An 18,171-nucleotide genomic window follows, 5' to 3' on the forward strand; every position below is an offset into this window, starting at 1 on the left:
GTAGGACGTTGCAGGTTCAAAACCCAATGAGATAGTTGTATAACTGGTAGGGGTCGGCCTAAACCCAGCTTGCCTTAAAAAAAAAAAAAATTCTACTAGTGCTCGACCTTGAAAATAGTAGTGACGGATTTTGATATGAGATCCTACCAGACCGTAATCCACTACACCCCTAAAGTGAACCCTCTAAGAGACCAGCTTAAAGTGTCCAAGCTTAGCTTATTATTGCGGTGAGCCAAGCCGAGTGCAAGCTGGCTTGTTTATAAAAAAAAAAGTACATTATTTTCTAGCTAGAAGAAATAAAATTACAAAAAATTACATGTAAAATGCATATACAATATATAAAAAAAAACCTAATGAGCTTATACGAGTTGAGCCGAGCCGCTGTGCTTGCTGAGCCTCTTTCATGAGTTTAAATATTTACGAACTAAACATGAGCTGAGCGACGAGCAGCTGGGCTTGTTTCTCAGCCTTGGCCACCAGTGACCACAGCACGATCTTAATTCAAGAGGTCGCGTCACTCTCCAAAGCGGTTAAATCAAGACCCTTACTTTTCGATAGTTTCAGACTTTCAACGGTCCTCATCTCGGGCTCCTTCTAGGATATATAAGAACGACTCTTACAGAACCGACTCTCGAGCTGCCAGCCGGGTGGTGGGGCCACCGGCCTTCTCAAGGGCGGCAGGGACAGAGGGGCATTTTGTTTAGCTTAACCTAACAAAAAACTTTCGCATGATTTCGTGGTCATTTTGTAAGCAAGACGACCATTACTTTTAGGCCACGATACGGATATCTGTCCTATCAGGTACACGGGTCTTACTATGTTGATGTCCTTGTTCTCTAAGTGTTACTTATAGTCGTGAAGCGATTGCCCTTGCCGAAATTATTCCCGGCAAATTTGTTGTCATTCAAAAGGAAGAACAGATCGGCTCTGTCGCGTAGCGAAGAGAGAGATCCCATTTCCATAGCCGACTCTGAGAGAGAGAGAGAGAGAGAGAGAGAGAGATGGGGGGAAATCGGACGGTGGTGGTGGCGTCTCTGCAATTCGCCTGCTCCGACGTCGTCTCTGAGAACGTCGATCGAGCCGAACGGTAAAGAAAAAAAATTCTACCCATTTCTTTGCCATTCAATAATCTCTAGGGTTTTGATGAATAGATCCAATTCGGTCTCTTTTTTTCGGAGATTTGATGATTTGAGTTCAAGGTTTGTTTTGTGTTTTGATGTTTGAGTGCACCGATCCGTTAACTGATGCATAATTCTACGAATTATCCCAGTCATGTTTTTTTTCCGGAAAGAAAAAACTCTTTTTTCGAGTTCACCAGATCGTTATAGTTGTCGCATCGATCGTTCTGTGCAAATGAAAGTTTGATGAATGCGTCGCCATTGTGATTTTTTTGTGGGGATGTTGCCCGATTTTGAGAGTTAAACGCGGTTGTTTATGATGTTTGGATTTGATCTCAAGAATGTTTTTGTGTTGGTTCTGTGTTTGTTTTGTGACGATTCGCTTAGAGCACTCTCAATTTGGTTGCCGATGGAACCGAATTGGAAAAATGGCAAATTGGTTAAATCGCCCCATATTGAGATTCTGTTGCTTATAGTGAATTATACTATCTGAAATCGGTACCTCTTGTCTGAATTTCGACGATAATTGGGTTATAATTTGATTGCAACTTGGTTAAGTTGGACAATATGCCTTTTCATCAGCCAATTGTGCAGCCCCTGTCAGATTCAGATTGTGTTGCTTATAGTGAATCAATCAAGTATCTGAAATTGGAACCTATTATGAACTTCTAGTGATAATTGGGTTTTTAACCTGAAAAGCTTGACATCTGCAAGCAGTTTTATAGTGGCTACATGTGGCATAGGGCCATCTAGGACCCCAAAATGATTGAAAAAGCAAAAGCAAACCTAAACATAAGCAGACATCTTCAGAGAGGAAGTTTCATTACTTAGAGCATGGATTCAATAGCAACCCACTTATTTAGAAGTTCCATAATTTGGTTCAAGGATCTGATTGAAAATCACTTATTTAGAATATTAATGATATATGATCTGTGAACTCCATTCAATAAGTTGACATGTCCTCATAGATGTAGTTCATCCTCTTCTCACTTGTCTTTATATACGTTGCCTAGGGATTTTGTCTCTCATAAATAAGTTCTAAGTTCTTCTTTGGATCATCTGGATTAAGTCATCAATGACTAAAGAAATTTCTTACACATTACGATGTCATTTCTTCACATTATTTTATCTGTCTAAGCTAGTGCACAATCATGCCTTGTGAAGCACTCTCTTTTAATTGTATTGGTTGCTTTACCTCAACAAAACCACTTGAAGGAAAACCAAGCTTTTAGCTTGCAATGTGCAAACACGAAATCTGCAGATCTCAGCAAGCAAGCTCTCATGCTGTTTTTTCCATAATACATTCTGAAGCTACACTGATATAGAATAGTGACTGGAAATTTCAAGTACGTAATACACTTGGTTGGAAATGACCAAATACAAGTTCCATCCACATGCTTAACTATCAATAAGTAATGGTTTTCTAGCATGTTAATATGATGGAATTTTGTTCAATCTGTGGTACTTCTTGGAGAAAATTCGAAAAAACTGGCACAAGATAGAAAGTGGGGAACTATGTGTCTTCCTTATAACTATTATGTAGCTTGCGGGCAGTTTATAGATCTCACGTTTATTTTTAGATCTTTCTCATTCATGACATTCTAACAACTTGTGTTACAAGCTCAATGGAAATTATAAATGTACTTGCTGTTAGTGTGTACCTCTATTCATGAAGACTTGTCAGATATAAAGCAGATGATCTTCTAATTGCAAGTTATATACTGATATATTGTTTCTTTGAAGATATATGGTTGGGACATTTTGTATAACTATATATACAGTTTTTTGGTATTCTATTTGGCTTTATTATGTCTTTAGTATTGATTTGCTAATTGCTGGAATATTAAACTGTTCAGCTTATATTATTCATATTGTGAATGAAGACTTATGATTGGATTCTTTTTGTGCAGGTTGATCAGGGATGCTCACAAAAAGGGTGCACAAATTGTTCTTATTCAAGTGTGTAATGCACCTATTTCTACAAAATCTGTATATCTTATACATTATCCATTTTAAAAGATGGTGTTGGTTCATGTAGTATGTTTACAAAAAATATGATCTGCTTAATCTTTGCTGAGGTGTTTCTGTTATGGAGTTAGCTTGCACATCCCAATCTTAAACCAAAGCTAAATTATTGTCTGTATTTTTAAGATGGATTCTTTTTTCTAGAATGATATTGCAAATTTTTATTCATATTTGTTTCAAAATTTCATATCATGTCATAGTTTGCCTTTGCAGTCATCTGTGGGCTGTGCATGTTCCACTTCAAGAATGGACTTAAATTCTGGGCACAACAGGAATTTTATCAGCAAAAGCTACCTAACTTGGCTAGTGCTTTGGTAGTGGCAGAATGGTTGATTGAGCATAACCCGTAAGGGGCATCCACAAGGATGATCGAGGCAATCATGCGGGTGGTCAAGGTGGGAGCCAAAATTGACTGTAAATTTGAGGCAACAAGAATAAAAAAATGCTCGACAGGATGGTGAGCAGGGAAATAGAACTGACAGCAGAACCAAAATTAAGGACAATGTAGTTACAATCTAAATTGTTGGTGCTACAATGAGAACCATTTTGCTCAAGATTGCGCCACTCAAAATCCAGGCAACGTGGGGAATAGAGTTGCTAATGCAATCGAAGTAGAAGAGGAGCCTAATGAGAAGGCGCCTAAGATGTGGACCCTCCAGAGAATAAACATGTTGGAGGGTCAACAGTTTGGACACCATCGACCAACAAGGAACTTCATCACATAGGAAGACACAAAATGACTTGACCTGCATTGGGATAAGAAAGTAAGTTGCATGAAGGTGGTGAACTTTGAGGCCAACCCATCTTGGGGGTAGCTTGAGACGTTCTCGTTAGGTCAGAAAAGTGGGTTGGTAGGACTAACTTCTTAGTAGCTCCACTGGATGATTTGAAGGTGATCTTAGGTATGGAGTTCATGTGCGCAAATAAAGCGGTACCAATGCTCCATTTGAATGTCATCAACTTCATGGACGAAAACTCCTCATGCATGGTTCCCATGTCGACCTCGACAAAGTCATCCGTATGCATGGTTTCAATCTTACAACTGAAAAAGGGCCTCAAGCAACGCGGGAAAACATTTTTATTTGCATTGGGGAAGAGAAGTTGAAACCCTAGGAGGAAATCTTGTCGACAATAGTTGTTGTATTAGAGGAGTTCGGTAATGTGATGCCCGCTGAATTGTTGAATAAGTTTCCCCCATGATGAGAAGTGGATCACCAGATCGAACTAGTGTTGGGCACAAAACTGCCCCTGATGATCCTATATGGGATGCACCTCCCAAATTATAGGGCCTTCGAAAACAACTTGATGGCATGCTAGAAGTAGGGACCATTCGCCATCGAGAGCCCTCCGTTGACTCTCTTATGTTGTTTCAAACAAAGAATGATGGCTCCAAATGCTTATGCATCAATAGGGTACTCAACAAACTGATTGGAAGGAACAAATATCCATTGCCTCTTATCACAAACTTGTTCAATCAATTGGGTAAAGCTCGAGCCTTCTTGAAGTTGGATCTATAGCTAAGTCACACGGACTCGGCTATAAGGTCGACGCACCTGCGTCGACACGCCCCGACACGAGTGCGGCTTCGAACACGGGGCAGACACGGTCAACCAAGTGTCGGACTCGGTCAACGCACCGGGGTCGAGTCCGTCCACATTTTGGACTCGGTCAACTTTGATCGAGTCTATTTTTGTCCATTTTTAGGGTAAAAGATGTATAAAAACTAAAAAAAATCGATCTTTTTATATATATTTAAAAAAATATATATATATATATATATATTTATATATATATATATATATATATATATTTATATATATATATAGTCGTGTCCCCTAATGGGCACAACTTTGACCGAGTCTTATTATTGTTATATATATATATATATTTTAAATATATATACATATATATAGCCGTGTCTCCATGTCCAAAATTTTTGAAATTGCTCCGCACCCGTGTCGCCCCCGTACCCGCACCCATGTGACATAGATCTATAGTTAGGGTATTAACAAGTTAGGATTGTCGATACTCGACAAGGATGAAGCCAATACTACTTGTGTCACATGATACAATGCTTTTGAGTTTCTTGTGATGCCTTTTGGTTTAACTAATGTGCCTACAACCTTTTCAAATTTAATGAACAAGATCTTCTACTCACATGTGGATTGTTTGTGGTTGTTTACATGGACATCATTGTTTGTAGCAATAACTTGGAAGATCACACAAAACACTTACACATTGTATTGTTAAAATATATGTGTGTGTGTGTGTGTGTATATATATATATATATATATAATGGGTAGGTGCCTGATGCTTTTTGTGCCTATTACGTGCCTACCACCAGTGGATAGGGGGTTTTCATGTTGTTTTTCAAAAATCTGACTCTAGAGATTGTTCTGCATGATCGATTTGCTAGGAAACTATGCCACATGGGTGCGAGTGAGGGTGCGGGGTTTCGGCACTTCCAAAAAACCCGGGTGCGGGGGTGAAGCAGGGGCAAAAATGTAATATATATATATATATATATATATATATATATATATATATATATATATATATATATATATATATATATATATATATATATATATATATATATATATATATATATAAGGGGGTCCGGGGGTTCCCCCGACGCGGGTCGGGGGTCCAATTTTTTTTGCTGGTGTGTTTGTTTGAAGACTCGTTACCCACGTTCTGCTTGTTGTGTACTTTGAGGCAACGGGATAGAATTAATGAAACGAAAGGATTGGCAATCTGATCGACCCAGCCTGCTACGTTCTGCTGACTGTCATGATTCAATCATGTCTGAAACTCCCTGGTCTTCACGAAAAAAAATATAAGCGCACGGTTTGATGTGGTTTGTTGGAGAGAGAGTATTCATGAAGCCTATGACTCCACTGCCACGCTATAGGATTCTTCAAATTTCATTTTATATACAGCTGCACGACAGCTAAAAGAAATTTATTGGATTGGACATGTGGAAAAGAGAGGTCTACACAAGGCTACAGCCAGCTAGAGCACCCATCTCGTCAGGAGAACAGTGAATACTAATAGCCAGCAAGGCTACCACCATCATTATCATTTATTATGGAGAGAGAAAATCCTTTACGAAAAAGAAGGATCTAGATTGAAAAGTCTCTTCAATTTTAGATGGTTTTAAAAGTGCCCCTTTATAAAACAAGAGCAGCAGCAAGCAGCTGTCAGCAGAATTTTTTTTTTTTTAAATTCCGCAGCCCATTTCATAGGGCAATTTTTTTTTTAAAAAAAATCTAAAAAAAAATGGACCTAAATGATCCTGGGTGCGGTCAACGCACCCAGGATCGGGTTGACCGCACCCGGTGCCGCACCCACACCCGCGTCGACGCGGTTGCGGCACCCTGCTAGCCGAATCCCTGTGACATAGCTAGGAAATCATACTTGGTGTTTTTTTTGAGAAAAAGATTATTTTTTAAGCATTGAATATTTTTTAAAATTGTAGATTGTTGAATCTTATAAAAACCTAACTTGGTATTGGAATCTGACAATCCAAAAGTCGATTCCCATAAAATCAATCATGTAGATTACATCAGTATGGTCAAATTCTAGAAAAAATAGAAACAATATTTCCAAAGCTCGGTAGGCACCCGGTAGTCACAACAACTCTATTTCGGAGCTCCCAATGGCCTCTCTCTCTCTCTTGTAAAATGTATAAATAGGGGTGGTGTTTGTTAAGATATGTATATAATATTATATATATATATATGCATATACATATTATATATATATATATATATATATATATATATATATATATATATATATATATATATATATATATATATTATACCCAAGTCAACTATTGGCTGACTTGGGGATGGCTGGTCATTGGACCTAGTCCAATGGCTAAATTGGTTCCCCTATCTCTTCTTTTAATCATTCTCTTCTCCCTCCTATTCTCTATATAAAGGGTGGGTGTATGCCTTTGTATAATGAGAGAGTGATGGGTAGATTTCTAGGTTTTGAGTGTAGTGAGGCTCTTTTGTAATTTTTCATTTCTTTTGTATTATTTGAATTTCATACTTAATGAAATTATTTATTTTTAAGTCTTGTGTTTCTATGGGTATTTCCATTGTGAATGAGCGTTTAACTACATTTGTATTCTTGGCTCATGGGATGTATTTCGAAGTACATTGGGATTTGTACCATTTCGTTATATTTTTTATCTTTTTGTGTTGCCATTATTGGCTCTTGTATTGCCCCCATCGTGGACTTGTGATTGTGTTCTTGTAAGCCCTTAGAGGCCTTTGTTTATATTTTTTGTATATTTCATTATATGGTATCAGAGCCATAGTACTCTTGGTCTTGTGGAAAGTGGCCATCAAGTGTTCGTAATTGTGGAAAACCATCTTCAAGTGTTCGTAATTGTGGAAAACCATCTTCAAGTGTTCGTGTGTTCGTGGTGACTCAACTGAACATGTTCTTCCGCATTCTTCTCTGTCTCTCTTCTACCATTCAAAATGGAACATGATCAAAAGATTGGTCTCTCTGTCAAGTTAAATGGCTTCAGCTACATGGTGTGAGCATCTACAATGGAAAATAACCTCAAAGGAATTAAGCTTTGGGGATATGTGATGGACATTATCCTGGCGCCTCAACTCAAGCTCACGAAACGAGAAAGAGATCAAGAGAAGGCCTTATAAGGAGATGCTTGAATAAAGGCTATTCAAGATCATTAATCTAAGGTAGGAGATTGAGAAAGTAATTATGCAAAAATTCTTACATGGTTTATGAATAATGTTGAGCTCAAAATATGTGCCAGCATTGCAAAATTTTGTAAAGCCAACGAGGCTTGGTTCTTTATGAAGGATATGTATACCCAAAAAGACCTTGTAACACATTTTTTTTGCAAGAGAAAATATGAACCATCAAACAAGGGGACATAAGTGTCTGCGATTATTTTAGTGCACTACCTCCTCTATGGGATGAGCAGATGCTTATTAAATCCAAGTGAGTTGCTAGTAAAGATGTGAAGCTAAGAAGAGAACAAATGAAAAAAAATACTTTCCAATTTTTACATGAGTTTCAGCTCGAATTCGAACAAGTTGGATCTTCTCTTCTCCATAGATCTAAATATCTTTCTTTCGAAGATGCAGTTACCGAAATATACCAAGAAGAAACTCGTCTTGGTATGATTAAGGGAGGAGATCACGGTTTTTAAACCGGAAACTATGTGAAGTTTTACAAGCCTCCACACTTTGGGAGGCAAAACAACTATGGTGGTGGCTATAGAAAAACTATTTGTCACCATTGCCATGAACCAGGACACATAAGACCCAATTGTCCCAAGCTTAATGATACCTTCAAGATTAAGGTGACTTCCGTTAAAGAATCTACACTAAAGCAGAAAGAATCAATTAAAAAAGAACTTTCTCAACTATCATAGGCACTTCAACAATTACTTATCCTCTCTTCCAGGTATGTGTTCTTAGATCTTTGATTCAGGAGTTTCCTTTCATATGACATCACATGAGAATGGTCTATTCGATTTATGCACTCATTCAAAACCCTCCTATGTTTCTACTACCGATGAAACATCTTTGTAAATTAAAAGTATTGGAACCTTAGATTCTTCTCAAAACTTTTGTGTTCCAAAAGTTAAGGTCATTTCAAAATTGAATTTAACTATTTTTTCGGTTTTTCAAATCTCCGATAATGGATGTGAAATCTCTTTTTCATCTAAGGGTTGTTCCGTGCAGAATCTTCGGTTCGGGAAGCAGATTGGGCAAGGCCATAGTAGAGGAGATCTCTACTTCATGAACTCTCTAAATCTCCCTTCAAGATCTTTTTGTAATTATGTCCAAGATAAAGATATTTAAACTTGGCATAAAAGATTTGAAGATCCAAGCTATTCAAAGATGTATCTTTTTCCTTTTGAGAAAGAATTTTGTAATGAAAAAGATTTAATTTGCAAAGATTGTATCTTTGGAAATATAAAATTTATTCCATTTTCTAATAGAATATTTGTCTCTAAAAGGCCTTTTGAATTAGTGTATTCGGATGTTTGGGGACCTTTTCCAATCATATCAAAAGGAGGTTATTCATATTATGTTACATTTATTGATGATTTCACTAGTTATGCATGAATCTACTTCCTTAATTTCAAATCCCATGTATTCTCTTTTTTTTAAAGAATTTCATATGATGATTAAAAATCAATTTCAAGGCAACATTTTCATCCTTGGATCCGACTCGGGTAGTGAATACTTATCCAATGAATTTTAAAATTATTTAAAACAAAATGGGATTTGTCACAAAAAATCTTGTCCTAGAACTCTTCAACAAAATGGACTAGCCGAAAGAAAACATAGGCATATTATGAAAACTATTAGGATTCTACTTATCTCTAAAGATATTCCAAAAAGTTTTTGGGCCGAGATCGTTCTAACATCAACCTATTTGATAAATAAAATGCTCTCATCATCTTTACAAAATATTTTTTCATATGAAAAACTATTTGAAAGAACACACAATTTTAAGCGTTTGCGAGTTTTTGGTTGTAAGTGTTTTGTTCTCTTATATAAAAGAGATAAATTGTCTCCAAAAGCCGTTGAATGTGTCTTCATGGGTTATGATAGAAAATAAAAAGGCTATAGATGTTTTAACTTTAAACTTTATGTTTCTAAGGATGTGATCTTTTTAGAAAATGAAATGGACTTGAGAAAACTGAGAAAAAGGAAGTAGATTATACTTTTTTATTTGATTTCTTACCATAAAAAGTTAATGTTTCTTTGAATGATAATGAAGATAACCGTTATATTATAATGAAGCCAAAAACCTTCCACAATGGGTTGAATCCATGAATGTAGAATTACAACCTACAACAACTACGCCTTCATCCCAAACAATTGGGGTCGGCGATATGAACCAAAAAAGAAAATCATTCTGGGTCTTCCACATGAATCTTTCTCCTCCAATCATTTCTATCCAAGGCCATGTCCTCGGTGAGGTTCAAAGCATTCATATCATTTCCTATCATCTCCATCCAAGTCTTCTTAGGCCTACCCCGACCTCTTTTAACTAATATATTTTCCCATTTCTCCATCCTTCTAACTGGAGCATCATTAGGCCTTCGCCGAATATGTCCAAACCACCGTAAACGATTCTCTCTCATCTTATTTTCAATGGGTGCAACGCCTACCTTCTTACGTATCTCCTCGTTCCGAATCTTATCTTTTATTGTATTTCCACACATCCATCTAAGCATACGCATCTCAGCTACACTCATTTTTTTGAATATGAATGTAGAATTAGATGCCTTTAAAAATGTTAAGACTTGGGAAGTAACTTCATTACCCCTAGGAAAGAAAGCTATAGGATATAGATGGGTTTTCAAGGTTAAGACCAAGAGTGATGGGCCCTAGAAAGATATAAAGCTAGGTTTGTGGCTAAATGATATTCCTAGGAATACAGAATTGACTATGAGAAAACCTTTGCACCAGTAGCTAGAATGACTAATGTTAGGACTTTCATAGCTGTTGCATCTATTAAAAAATGGACCATATACCAACTTGATGTTAAAATTGCATTTCTCAATAGAGAATTAAGTGAGGAGGTTTATATGGATTCTCCGCCGGGATTTGGTATTGAAAAAGGTAAAACTCTTAAACTTAAGAAGGCCTTGTATGGTCTTAAACATGCTCCTAAGACCTTGTATGATAGATTTAGTAATGTAATGATTCATCTGTGCTTTCATTCATGCTATATTGACACTGCTCTTTTTGTCAAACGTACAGGTTCTAAGGTTGTTATCCTTCTACTATATGTAGACGACATGATAATAACTAGAAGTGACAAACATGAAGTTAATGATATTAAAAATATTATATTTTTTTTATATGTTTGATTTAGGTTTTCTAAGATATTTCTTAGGTATTGAAGTTGCTTACTCTCCCAGAGGGTATATTCTTTCTCAAATAAATCATGTTGCTGATATTTGCTCAAAGCCTGGATTTCAGATGATAAGAAAGTAAAAACCTTTTTAGTGATCAATGCAAAATTAAGGCTTGAAGATGAGACTCTTCTTGAAGACCCTACACCTTATTGCCAACTAATTAGGTCACTCAGTTGTCTATCACCAGACCTGATATAGCTCATGCATATCACTTCGTCAGTCAGTTTCAGCATGCTCTGACTACCGTGCATATGAGTGTTGTTTTCTATCACCTCTTATTATTTGTTTCTGATTAATTATATGCAGGAACTATTTGAAGGATATTACTTCTGCCAGGCCCAAAGAAAAGAGTTCTTTCAGAGAGCAAAGCCCTATAAAGGACATCCTACAATTCAGAGGTAAACCATGTCAGAAATATGTGGTGGAACTAGTCTTTTCAACAGCTAAGGGCAGGAAAGAATTTCTATAATAATTCTCTCATTTGAAAGAGCCAGAAGTTTTTAGTCATTCCTGTTCTTTTTTTGTATTGGCAGGATACAAAAACTTGCAAAAGAGTTGGGTGTTGTCATACCAGTCAGTTTCTTTGAGGAGGCAAACAATGCTCATTACAATTCAATTGCTGTAATAGATGCTGATGGAACAGACCTTGGTTTGTACAGGAAGTCACATATACCAGATGGACCAGGTGATGTTCTGTGACTTTTCATAATTTAGTGGCCATTTCTTCTGATTCAGTTAAAATACATAGAAGAAAAAAACATTACTGCTTGTGCAGGTTATCAAGAGAAATTCTACTTTAACCCTGGTGACACTGGATTCAAGGTGTGCCACAGTTTGTTATTTTCAGCTGTGTTCTCTTTCTTTTTCTAGTTGTATTTCATTGATTGTATGAATTGGAAGTGCTGACCATTTCTTATTAACACTATGAAAACAGGTGTTCAAGACAAAATTTGCTAATATTGGGGTTGGTAAGTATCAAGGCACTTGTTAAACTACTTCCAGGAAAGTACATTTTAAATGCTTAAAATTGTTTAGGTGGTTTCTTGGTGCTTCATTCTTGTCTAATATAACCTGGAAGAAACATTGGAGGTTGTAATTGTTGAGAACCAATACCAGCTGCTTATAGCTGAAAGTACTTTCTTTTTCAACTTAACAGCTATTTGTTGGGATCAGTGGTTCCCAGAGGCCGCAAGAGCTATGGTTCTTCAGGGTGCAGAAATATTATTCTACCCAACTGCAATTGGTAGTGAACCACAAGATGATGATCTTGATTCCTGTCATCACTGGAAGAGAGTAATGCAAGGCCATGCTGGGGCAAATTTGGTTGGTGATTTTTAGTATGTTAGCCCCTTTATGATTATTAGGCATAACTTGAAAACTGTATGCACAATAGACCATTTTATGTGCACTTTTCAGGTGCCTCTTGTAGCAGCTAATAGAATTGGAAAGGAGTTAATCGAGACAGAGCATGGGGAGAGTTTGATTACATTCTATGGTAACTCATTTATAGCAGGTATCACTTTTAATGTTCAAATGGAAATCATATGTTATTATCAAGTGCAGCTGGTGCATGTGCGTATGCCTACTTTAATGTTTTACATGTTCAATGCAATAAATAGGTCCAACTGGAGAGATAGTGGAAACAGCCAATGACAAAGATGAAGGTGTTCTAGTAGCTGAATTCAACTTGGATGAGATAAAGTCCAAGAGGCAAGGTTGGGGAATATTCAGAGATCGACGTCCGGAACTATACAAAGTATTACTGACGTTAGATGGGCACAATAAAGATCTCTAAGCTGAGGGAACCCTTCTTATCTTGTAGAGGTATGCTATATTCTCGGTGTTTTTTTTATAAGGCAAGCTTATTCCACTTTTTCTGGCTATAGCTGTTTATGAAATTTTGAATCAACATACATGCGGTCATCAAACAGTTTGGGCACTGGAGTTGTCTTCCACTTAGAGCAGGGCATTGGGTGGTCCGGCCTGTTTGAGCCATGCTTAGGCCATCTTTTTGGGACCCATCCCAGCCTGTTCACGGGCCACAGGCCAGTTAACTTTTGTGTGGCCAGTCAAGGGGTCAGTCCATAATGGACCTGGAAAGGCCTGCATGACCCCTGGTTTGCCCATTGGAATTGTGCTGGTGGCCAGTGGGCCACCAGGTGTTTTGAGACCAGGACCAGGCTGGGCCATCCCATTGCCCACCCGTACTTCCATGGCCCTAGATTAACAGCTACGGAAACTTGATGTTAACAACTTCCAAGCTTCCTAAGCTTTCATGTTATGTTTTGAATTTTAAGGAGTATGTTATGCTTCTTCTTTATATTTTTCTTATTTAAATGACAAGGGAAAGATTTCTATAGAAAAGGAAAATCAATCATTAGTAGCGATGATGAAAGATTTATATTCCTTGGTTCTTGTAATGCTTTGTTTATAGACATGCCTGCTTTTCAGGAATTGAGCTTGTTATTCCTTTTATTATCCTGGCTTCAACCCAGATGTTTGATATGCTGGTTCAATCCATTCTGCAACCAGTGAAATTCTTACATGTACATTGAGTTGACTTATTTAGTTTCTGATTCATATGTTAGTTAAACTATGTGTAGACAAAAATGGTGGTCCAATATGACTTGTTTAATACCAATCCTAAGTTGGTCATGGCCAGTAAACATTTCAAGATTTTCCAATTCTTTTTTGCCATCCATGTTCCTTGTCTGTCTCAACCTCGGGAAGGATATGCTCATTATATATATTTTTAACCTCTCCCAACATTTCTTGCACCTTCAGCTTGCTCGCTATCTTACCAAAACCCAAATTGTTGACCCTAATGCTTCAACCACAACATTATGAATTTGAACAATGAAAACTATGTTTATTGGATAAAGAAGCCATAGGTTTTGAACGAAACTTGCCAACAGTGTTGTTTTTAATATGTTGCAGGGGTCAAAGAAGATAGCTGGATTAGTAGAGTCAGACCATCTCAAGCGACTTGGTTCAATCTGCTGGGGTGATCCCTGTGCTTGCTATTGAAAACAAAAACGTTGTTCCTTTCTTATAATCCCCGTTTGAGTATCTGGTTATATTTACTTGGGGGGTGTACTTTTTTTTTTCTGCACCGTCTAATTTATACAGTTTATGATACTTGTTTTATGAAAAATCTAAATGAAATGGATTTTGAAAGGCCTAGTTTGTATTATATGTAAACATCTTCAGTGAGCTCTCTTTTAGCCGCATGTATGATTTCTTTCAAAATATTTTCCTTGTATCAAGATGATACAAAGTTCTGCGCTCAACTCACATGCGCGCACGCGCGCACACACACACACACACACACACACACACACACCATATCTGTACAGTTAGATCCACAAAACATTCAATGTAAATGCTAAAAAGAACAGTGTGGCTGCTATATAGTATCGTACCATCAACAATAGCAATCCCTCAATAAGTGGGACCACTACCCAATAGATTGTTGCATCAAAAGCCAAACTTAAAATTCTTTTCTTTGTTTTCAAAAGCAAAGATTCATAAAGTGATAAGACATCATCAATAGGTGTAATCTCAATTCTTTTTGCTGAAATAATTCTTTGTTTGAATCAAATTCCATATCATGTGATTTGGCCTTTAAAGCAAAGTATTTGTTTAGGGTCGTAGATGCCACATCAGTGGATGTTTTTAGAAAATAGGATGACTTTTCTCTTTATTTCCCTTTTGGAGTTCCACTGCATAGATGATGCTTATGCTTCTGGTAGTTCTTAGACATGAAGGTTCCATGAGTAATGTGACCTTTCTATTATGGCCTCTGCTTTAGAGAAGGATTCGTGCTTTCTGTTTTCAACTTTCATTTTTTGGCCTTTTTCAGGATTTGCAATTTTCAATCACAGTGACAATTTCTAAAGATATTCAATTGAATGCATTCTGTTTCATATTAAACCAAGTATGAGACTGCAGCAAAAACAAAGAAAGAAAAAGTAAAATAACCAGTTCTTTATGGCATGTTTGGAATTGCAACAAAATTCTTCTATCCAAAGCAGGAGAAAATTGAAATTTTCTTCAGAATTGGATTCCGACTCCATCTATCTCCATGAATCCAAACACTCCCTCAAGGTGATGGTTAAGAATATAGTTAGCGTAAGATTTTAAAAAACTTGGAAGCTTGCTCCCAGGAAACTTGCTTCAGAAGTGCGAAGCCATGCTCCTCTTTCACGTTTTTTTAATTTTATGGAAAGCTCGCTTCTTCCAATATAACATTGTAATTTTTGTTGATGTTGGAAATGCATCGGAAGAATTGTTCTCTTTTTAAATATATTTTTCATTGTAAAATCTACATATAATGTGTATGTTTTTAGGCAAAAGCCTTGAAGATATACCTAGGTAAAAACACAGGTTCTGTGTGTATTGTTTTATGCCACTTCTTGCTTCCTCTTAAGCTTCCTAATTGCTTCATGCATCATTCGTAAGTCATCTTCTGAACACTCGTCGTGTTTGAAGTGTTGATTTTGAGAGAATCTTGTCTTTGCTGCTCTGCCCTCGAGTTTGTTCCCCATCAAATGTTTGAAGACAGAAGAAATTCTTCTCTCACCTATACTCAACCACGAATTCCATATGTACATGCATTGGTATTCTTCCATGCAAGTTCAAAATTTCAAATGCCATGGTTATCATTTCTAGCAGAACAAAAGAAGGACCCCAATTTTCTGAATCAGAGCCGCACCTTTCTGTTTAAACCTTTTCCATAACTATAGAAAACAAAAAACCAAAGACTTGAAAGGCTGCTTCTAATGGAAGACCCTCAACTACATCACTGTTTTCTCTTCATCTTCATTGCTATCATCATCAACATCATCTGCCTGTGAGACATCCATTTCTGGGTCATCATCACTCTCTTCTTCCTGGCTTTCAATCTCATCATCTGGCTGAACGAATCGAAGTTTCAGGCGGCCGTCTTGGCGACTAGCATGCAGAAACTCTTGGTTGGGGATTCTGATCTCTCTCAGGACAAACCTTCCATCTTGCCTATATGATTTGAAAGAAACCCATGGCTGCCCATTTCGTCCTATACTGGAAATTGGTGGCGGAAATCCTTCAAGTTTAGCTCTTCTGTACGTGACCATGTTGGTGAAATCCTTTGCCCAGTGACCATTTCCATTCTTCGATTGGTTCTCTGATGACTTGCATGAATCCATTGCAGAATTCTGCGGGGATTCTTCCATGTTGCCGCAGCTTTCAAATCCCAACCCTTCAGTGCATATCTGCAGATTCTTTGAATTCCTTAGGAAGGAGCCACTGGGCTTTGAGGAGGTGTGATGGCAAGAATTCGAATCGGTGGAGGAACCGGTCAACGGATTCATTCTGATGCCATCACTATCATCACCAGGGGAGATGTCGGAAGCTGGATTGCTGGTAGAAGCAGATGTTCCGCCATCTTCAGTGGGCTGATGGGGGGCTTCTGCAGAAGGGCTCTCCTTGAAGTGAAGCTCACCAAAGATCTCTGTGAAGGTGACTTGCTCAACAGGGGTCATGGTTTTCATCTGGCTGAGGGCAGTCAAGGCATCAACAAGGCCCTTCTCTTGCACGGGGTTATCAAAGTAATGGCGCAAGGCTTCAAGAGTGGCCATCTTTTCCCCTCCCCAAGAAGAAGAAAGAAACAAGAAATCCTGTGTTTTGATATCTTATCTGATAGAATCAGTGGGAATCATAGGGCAGGCAGGTGGGTGATGAAGAAACAAGAAAGCCTGTGTTTGGATATCTTAGCAGAGGGAATCAGTTGGGAATCATAAGGCAGATGGGTGATGAAAAAACAAGAAAAGTCTGTTTGGATATCTTATCTGAGAGAACCAGTGTGAATCACATGGAAGTCAGGTGGGTGATGAAGAAACAAGAAAGCCTGTGTTTGGATATCTTAGTAGAGAGAATCAGTGGGAATCACAGGGCAGGCAGGTGGGTGATGAAGAAGCAAGAAAGCCTGTGTTTGGATATCCTAGCAGAGAGAATCAGTGGGAATCACAGGGCAGGCAGGTGGGTGAATCGGTGATGAAGAAACAAGAAAACTTGTGTTTGGATATCTTAGCAGAGGGGGATCAGTGGGAATTGGGAGGGCAGATGGATGATGAAAGTATGGAGGGGAATGATCGGTATTTAAGAAGGAAAACCAATTCCCGTCAGGGCAGGAGGGGAGGTCATTGGGGGAGAGAAAGGCGGTGGTGCAAACAAGGTGCTGTGGTGTCGAGCTATTATTAGGCCTTCTGTTTCCTTTCGCTTTCTGGAAAACCAAAAACTTGAGATATCCCGTGAAGTTTCCCATATTTCCGATATGTTTGAGCTGGCATCCGGATTTATCAGGGCCTTAAGTTGGCTACTTGGAGCCTGATCTTACCTTATCTTTCATCACGTGTGCAATCTGATGGGGCTTGCATACCTGAGAATCGATTGGATCCGGGTTGGAGATAAACCGGAATCAAATCTATATTCTATATGGTAATTTAACAAAGGGTTATTTACAAAAAACATACCCTAACAGGTTTTATAATTCAGATTAATACCAAAATATTATATAATTCAAATGCATACCTCATTTGTTTTGTAGTTAACCAAAATCGTACGTATGCTCAATTTGTCAAGTGGGCCTTTCTTATGTCTCTCAAGTTCATGAATTTATCCTTAAGAAAGGGTCAATCTTGCCCTTATGTATAGGGGAGTTAGAAATCAATGAGGGTAAAATGGGCAAAGAAAAGCATATTTAATGAGGAAAAAACTGGCTTAGTTTTGAGTCTATTAATTATGGTTAACGAGAGAACGGTTACCAGGGGTACGAATTTGAATGCCTCAACTTAGGTATTGTTTTGAATTCTAAGTATTTCTAGGTATGAATTTTAATTGCAAAAAAATGTATGTATGTTTTTGTAAATAGCCCATTAACAAATTCTATGTTTTTTAGTTCTAGTCTATATGTTTGAGTTATTTACAAAAAGCCATCTGCTTTTATAATTTATGCTGCAAAAAACACGTTTGGTCCTAAAAGTCATTTGAGTTGACCTCTATTTAGCTAAAGAAAATGACCAAAGTGCCTTCATTTGTTGATTTGTTTTAACAAA

At 37.6% G+C, this 18,171-nt stretch overlaps 2 protein-coding genes across 2 annotated transcripts; one reads left to right on the top strand and one right to left on the bottom strand.

The window, feature by feature from the left end:
* The first annotated feature begins 934 nt into the window (after window positions 1-934).
* On the top strand, window positions 935-14,292 carry LOC149837846 (N-carbamoylputrescine amidase-like). The gene is made up of 10 exons (XM_090006222.1): window positions 935-1,087; window positions 3,029-3,077; window positions 11,384-11,475; window positions 11,611-11,762; window positions 11,853-11,899; window positions 12,012-12,045; window positions 12,234-12,400; window positions 12,494-12,590; window positions 12,697-12,901; window positions 14,015-14,292. Exons 1-9 carry the CDS (start codon window positions 1,002-1,004, stop codon window positions 12,870-12,872), a joined length of 900 nt encoding a protein of 299 aa, XP_089862348.1. The 5' UTR covers window positions 935-1,001; the 3' UTR covers window positions 12,873-12,901; window positions 14,015-14,292.
* Window positions 14,293-14,572: 280 nt separating this feature from the next.
* Window positions 14,573-17,721, bottom strand: LOC149837847 (uncharacterized). Its single transcript, XM_090007514.1, has one exon. It carries the CDS (start codon window positions 16,693-16,695, stop codon window positions 15,874-15,876), a length of 822 nt encoding a protein of 273 aa, XP_089863640.1. The 5' UTR covers window positions 16,696-17,721; the 3' UTR covers window positions 14,573-15,873.
* Between the last annotated feature and the right edge of the window lie 450 nt (window positions 17,722-18,171).

This window comes from Nuphar pumila, chromosome 5, assembly GCF_984573655.1.
Source record: "Nuphar pumila chromosome 5, dmNupPumi1.hap1.1, whole genome shotgun sequence".
In the NCBI taxonomy this organism is placed as follows: domain Eukaryota; kingdom Viridiplantae; phylum Streptophyta; class Magnoliopsida; order Nymphaeales; family Nymphaeaceae; genus Nuphar; species Nuphar pumila.

Bases quoted from the DNA above. Each gene is read 5' to 3' on its own strand.
- LOC149837846 (XM_090006222.1), top strand. From the start codon at position 1,002: ATGGGGGGAAATCGGACGGTGGTGGTGGCGTCTCTGCAATTCGCCTGC. The intron at 1,088-3,028 runs GTAAAGAAAAAA...CTTTTTGTGCAG, and splicing joins AACGTCGATCGAGCCGAACG to GTTGATCAGGGATGCTCACA. The intron at 11,476-11,610 runs GTAAACCATGTC...TTGTATTGGCAG, and splicing joins GGACATCCTACAATTCAGAG to GATACAAAAACTTGCAAAAG.
- LOC149837847 (XM_090007514.1), bottom strand. From the start codon at position 16,695: ATGGCCACTCTTGAAGCCTTGCGCCATTACTTTGATAACCCCGTGCAA.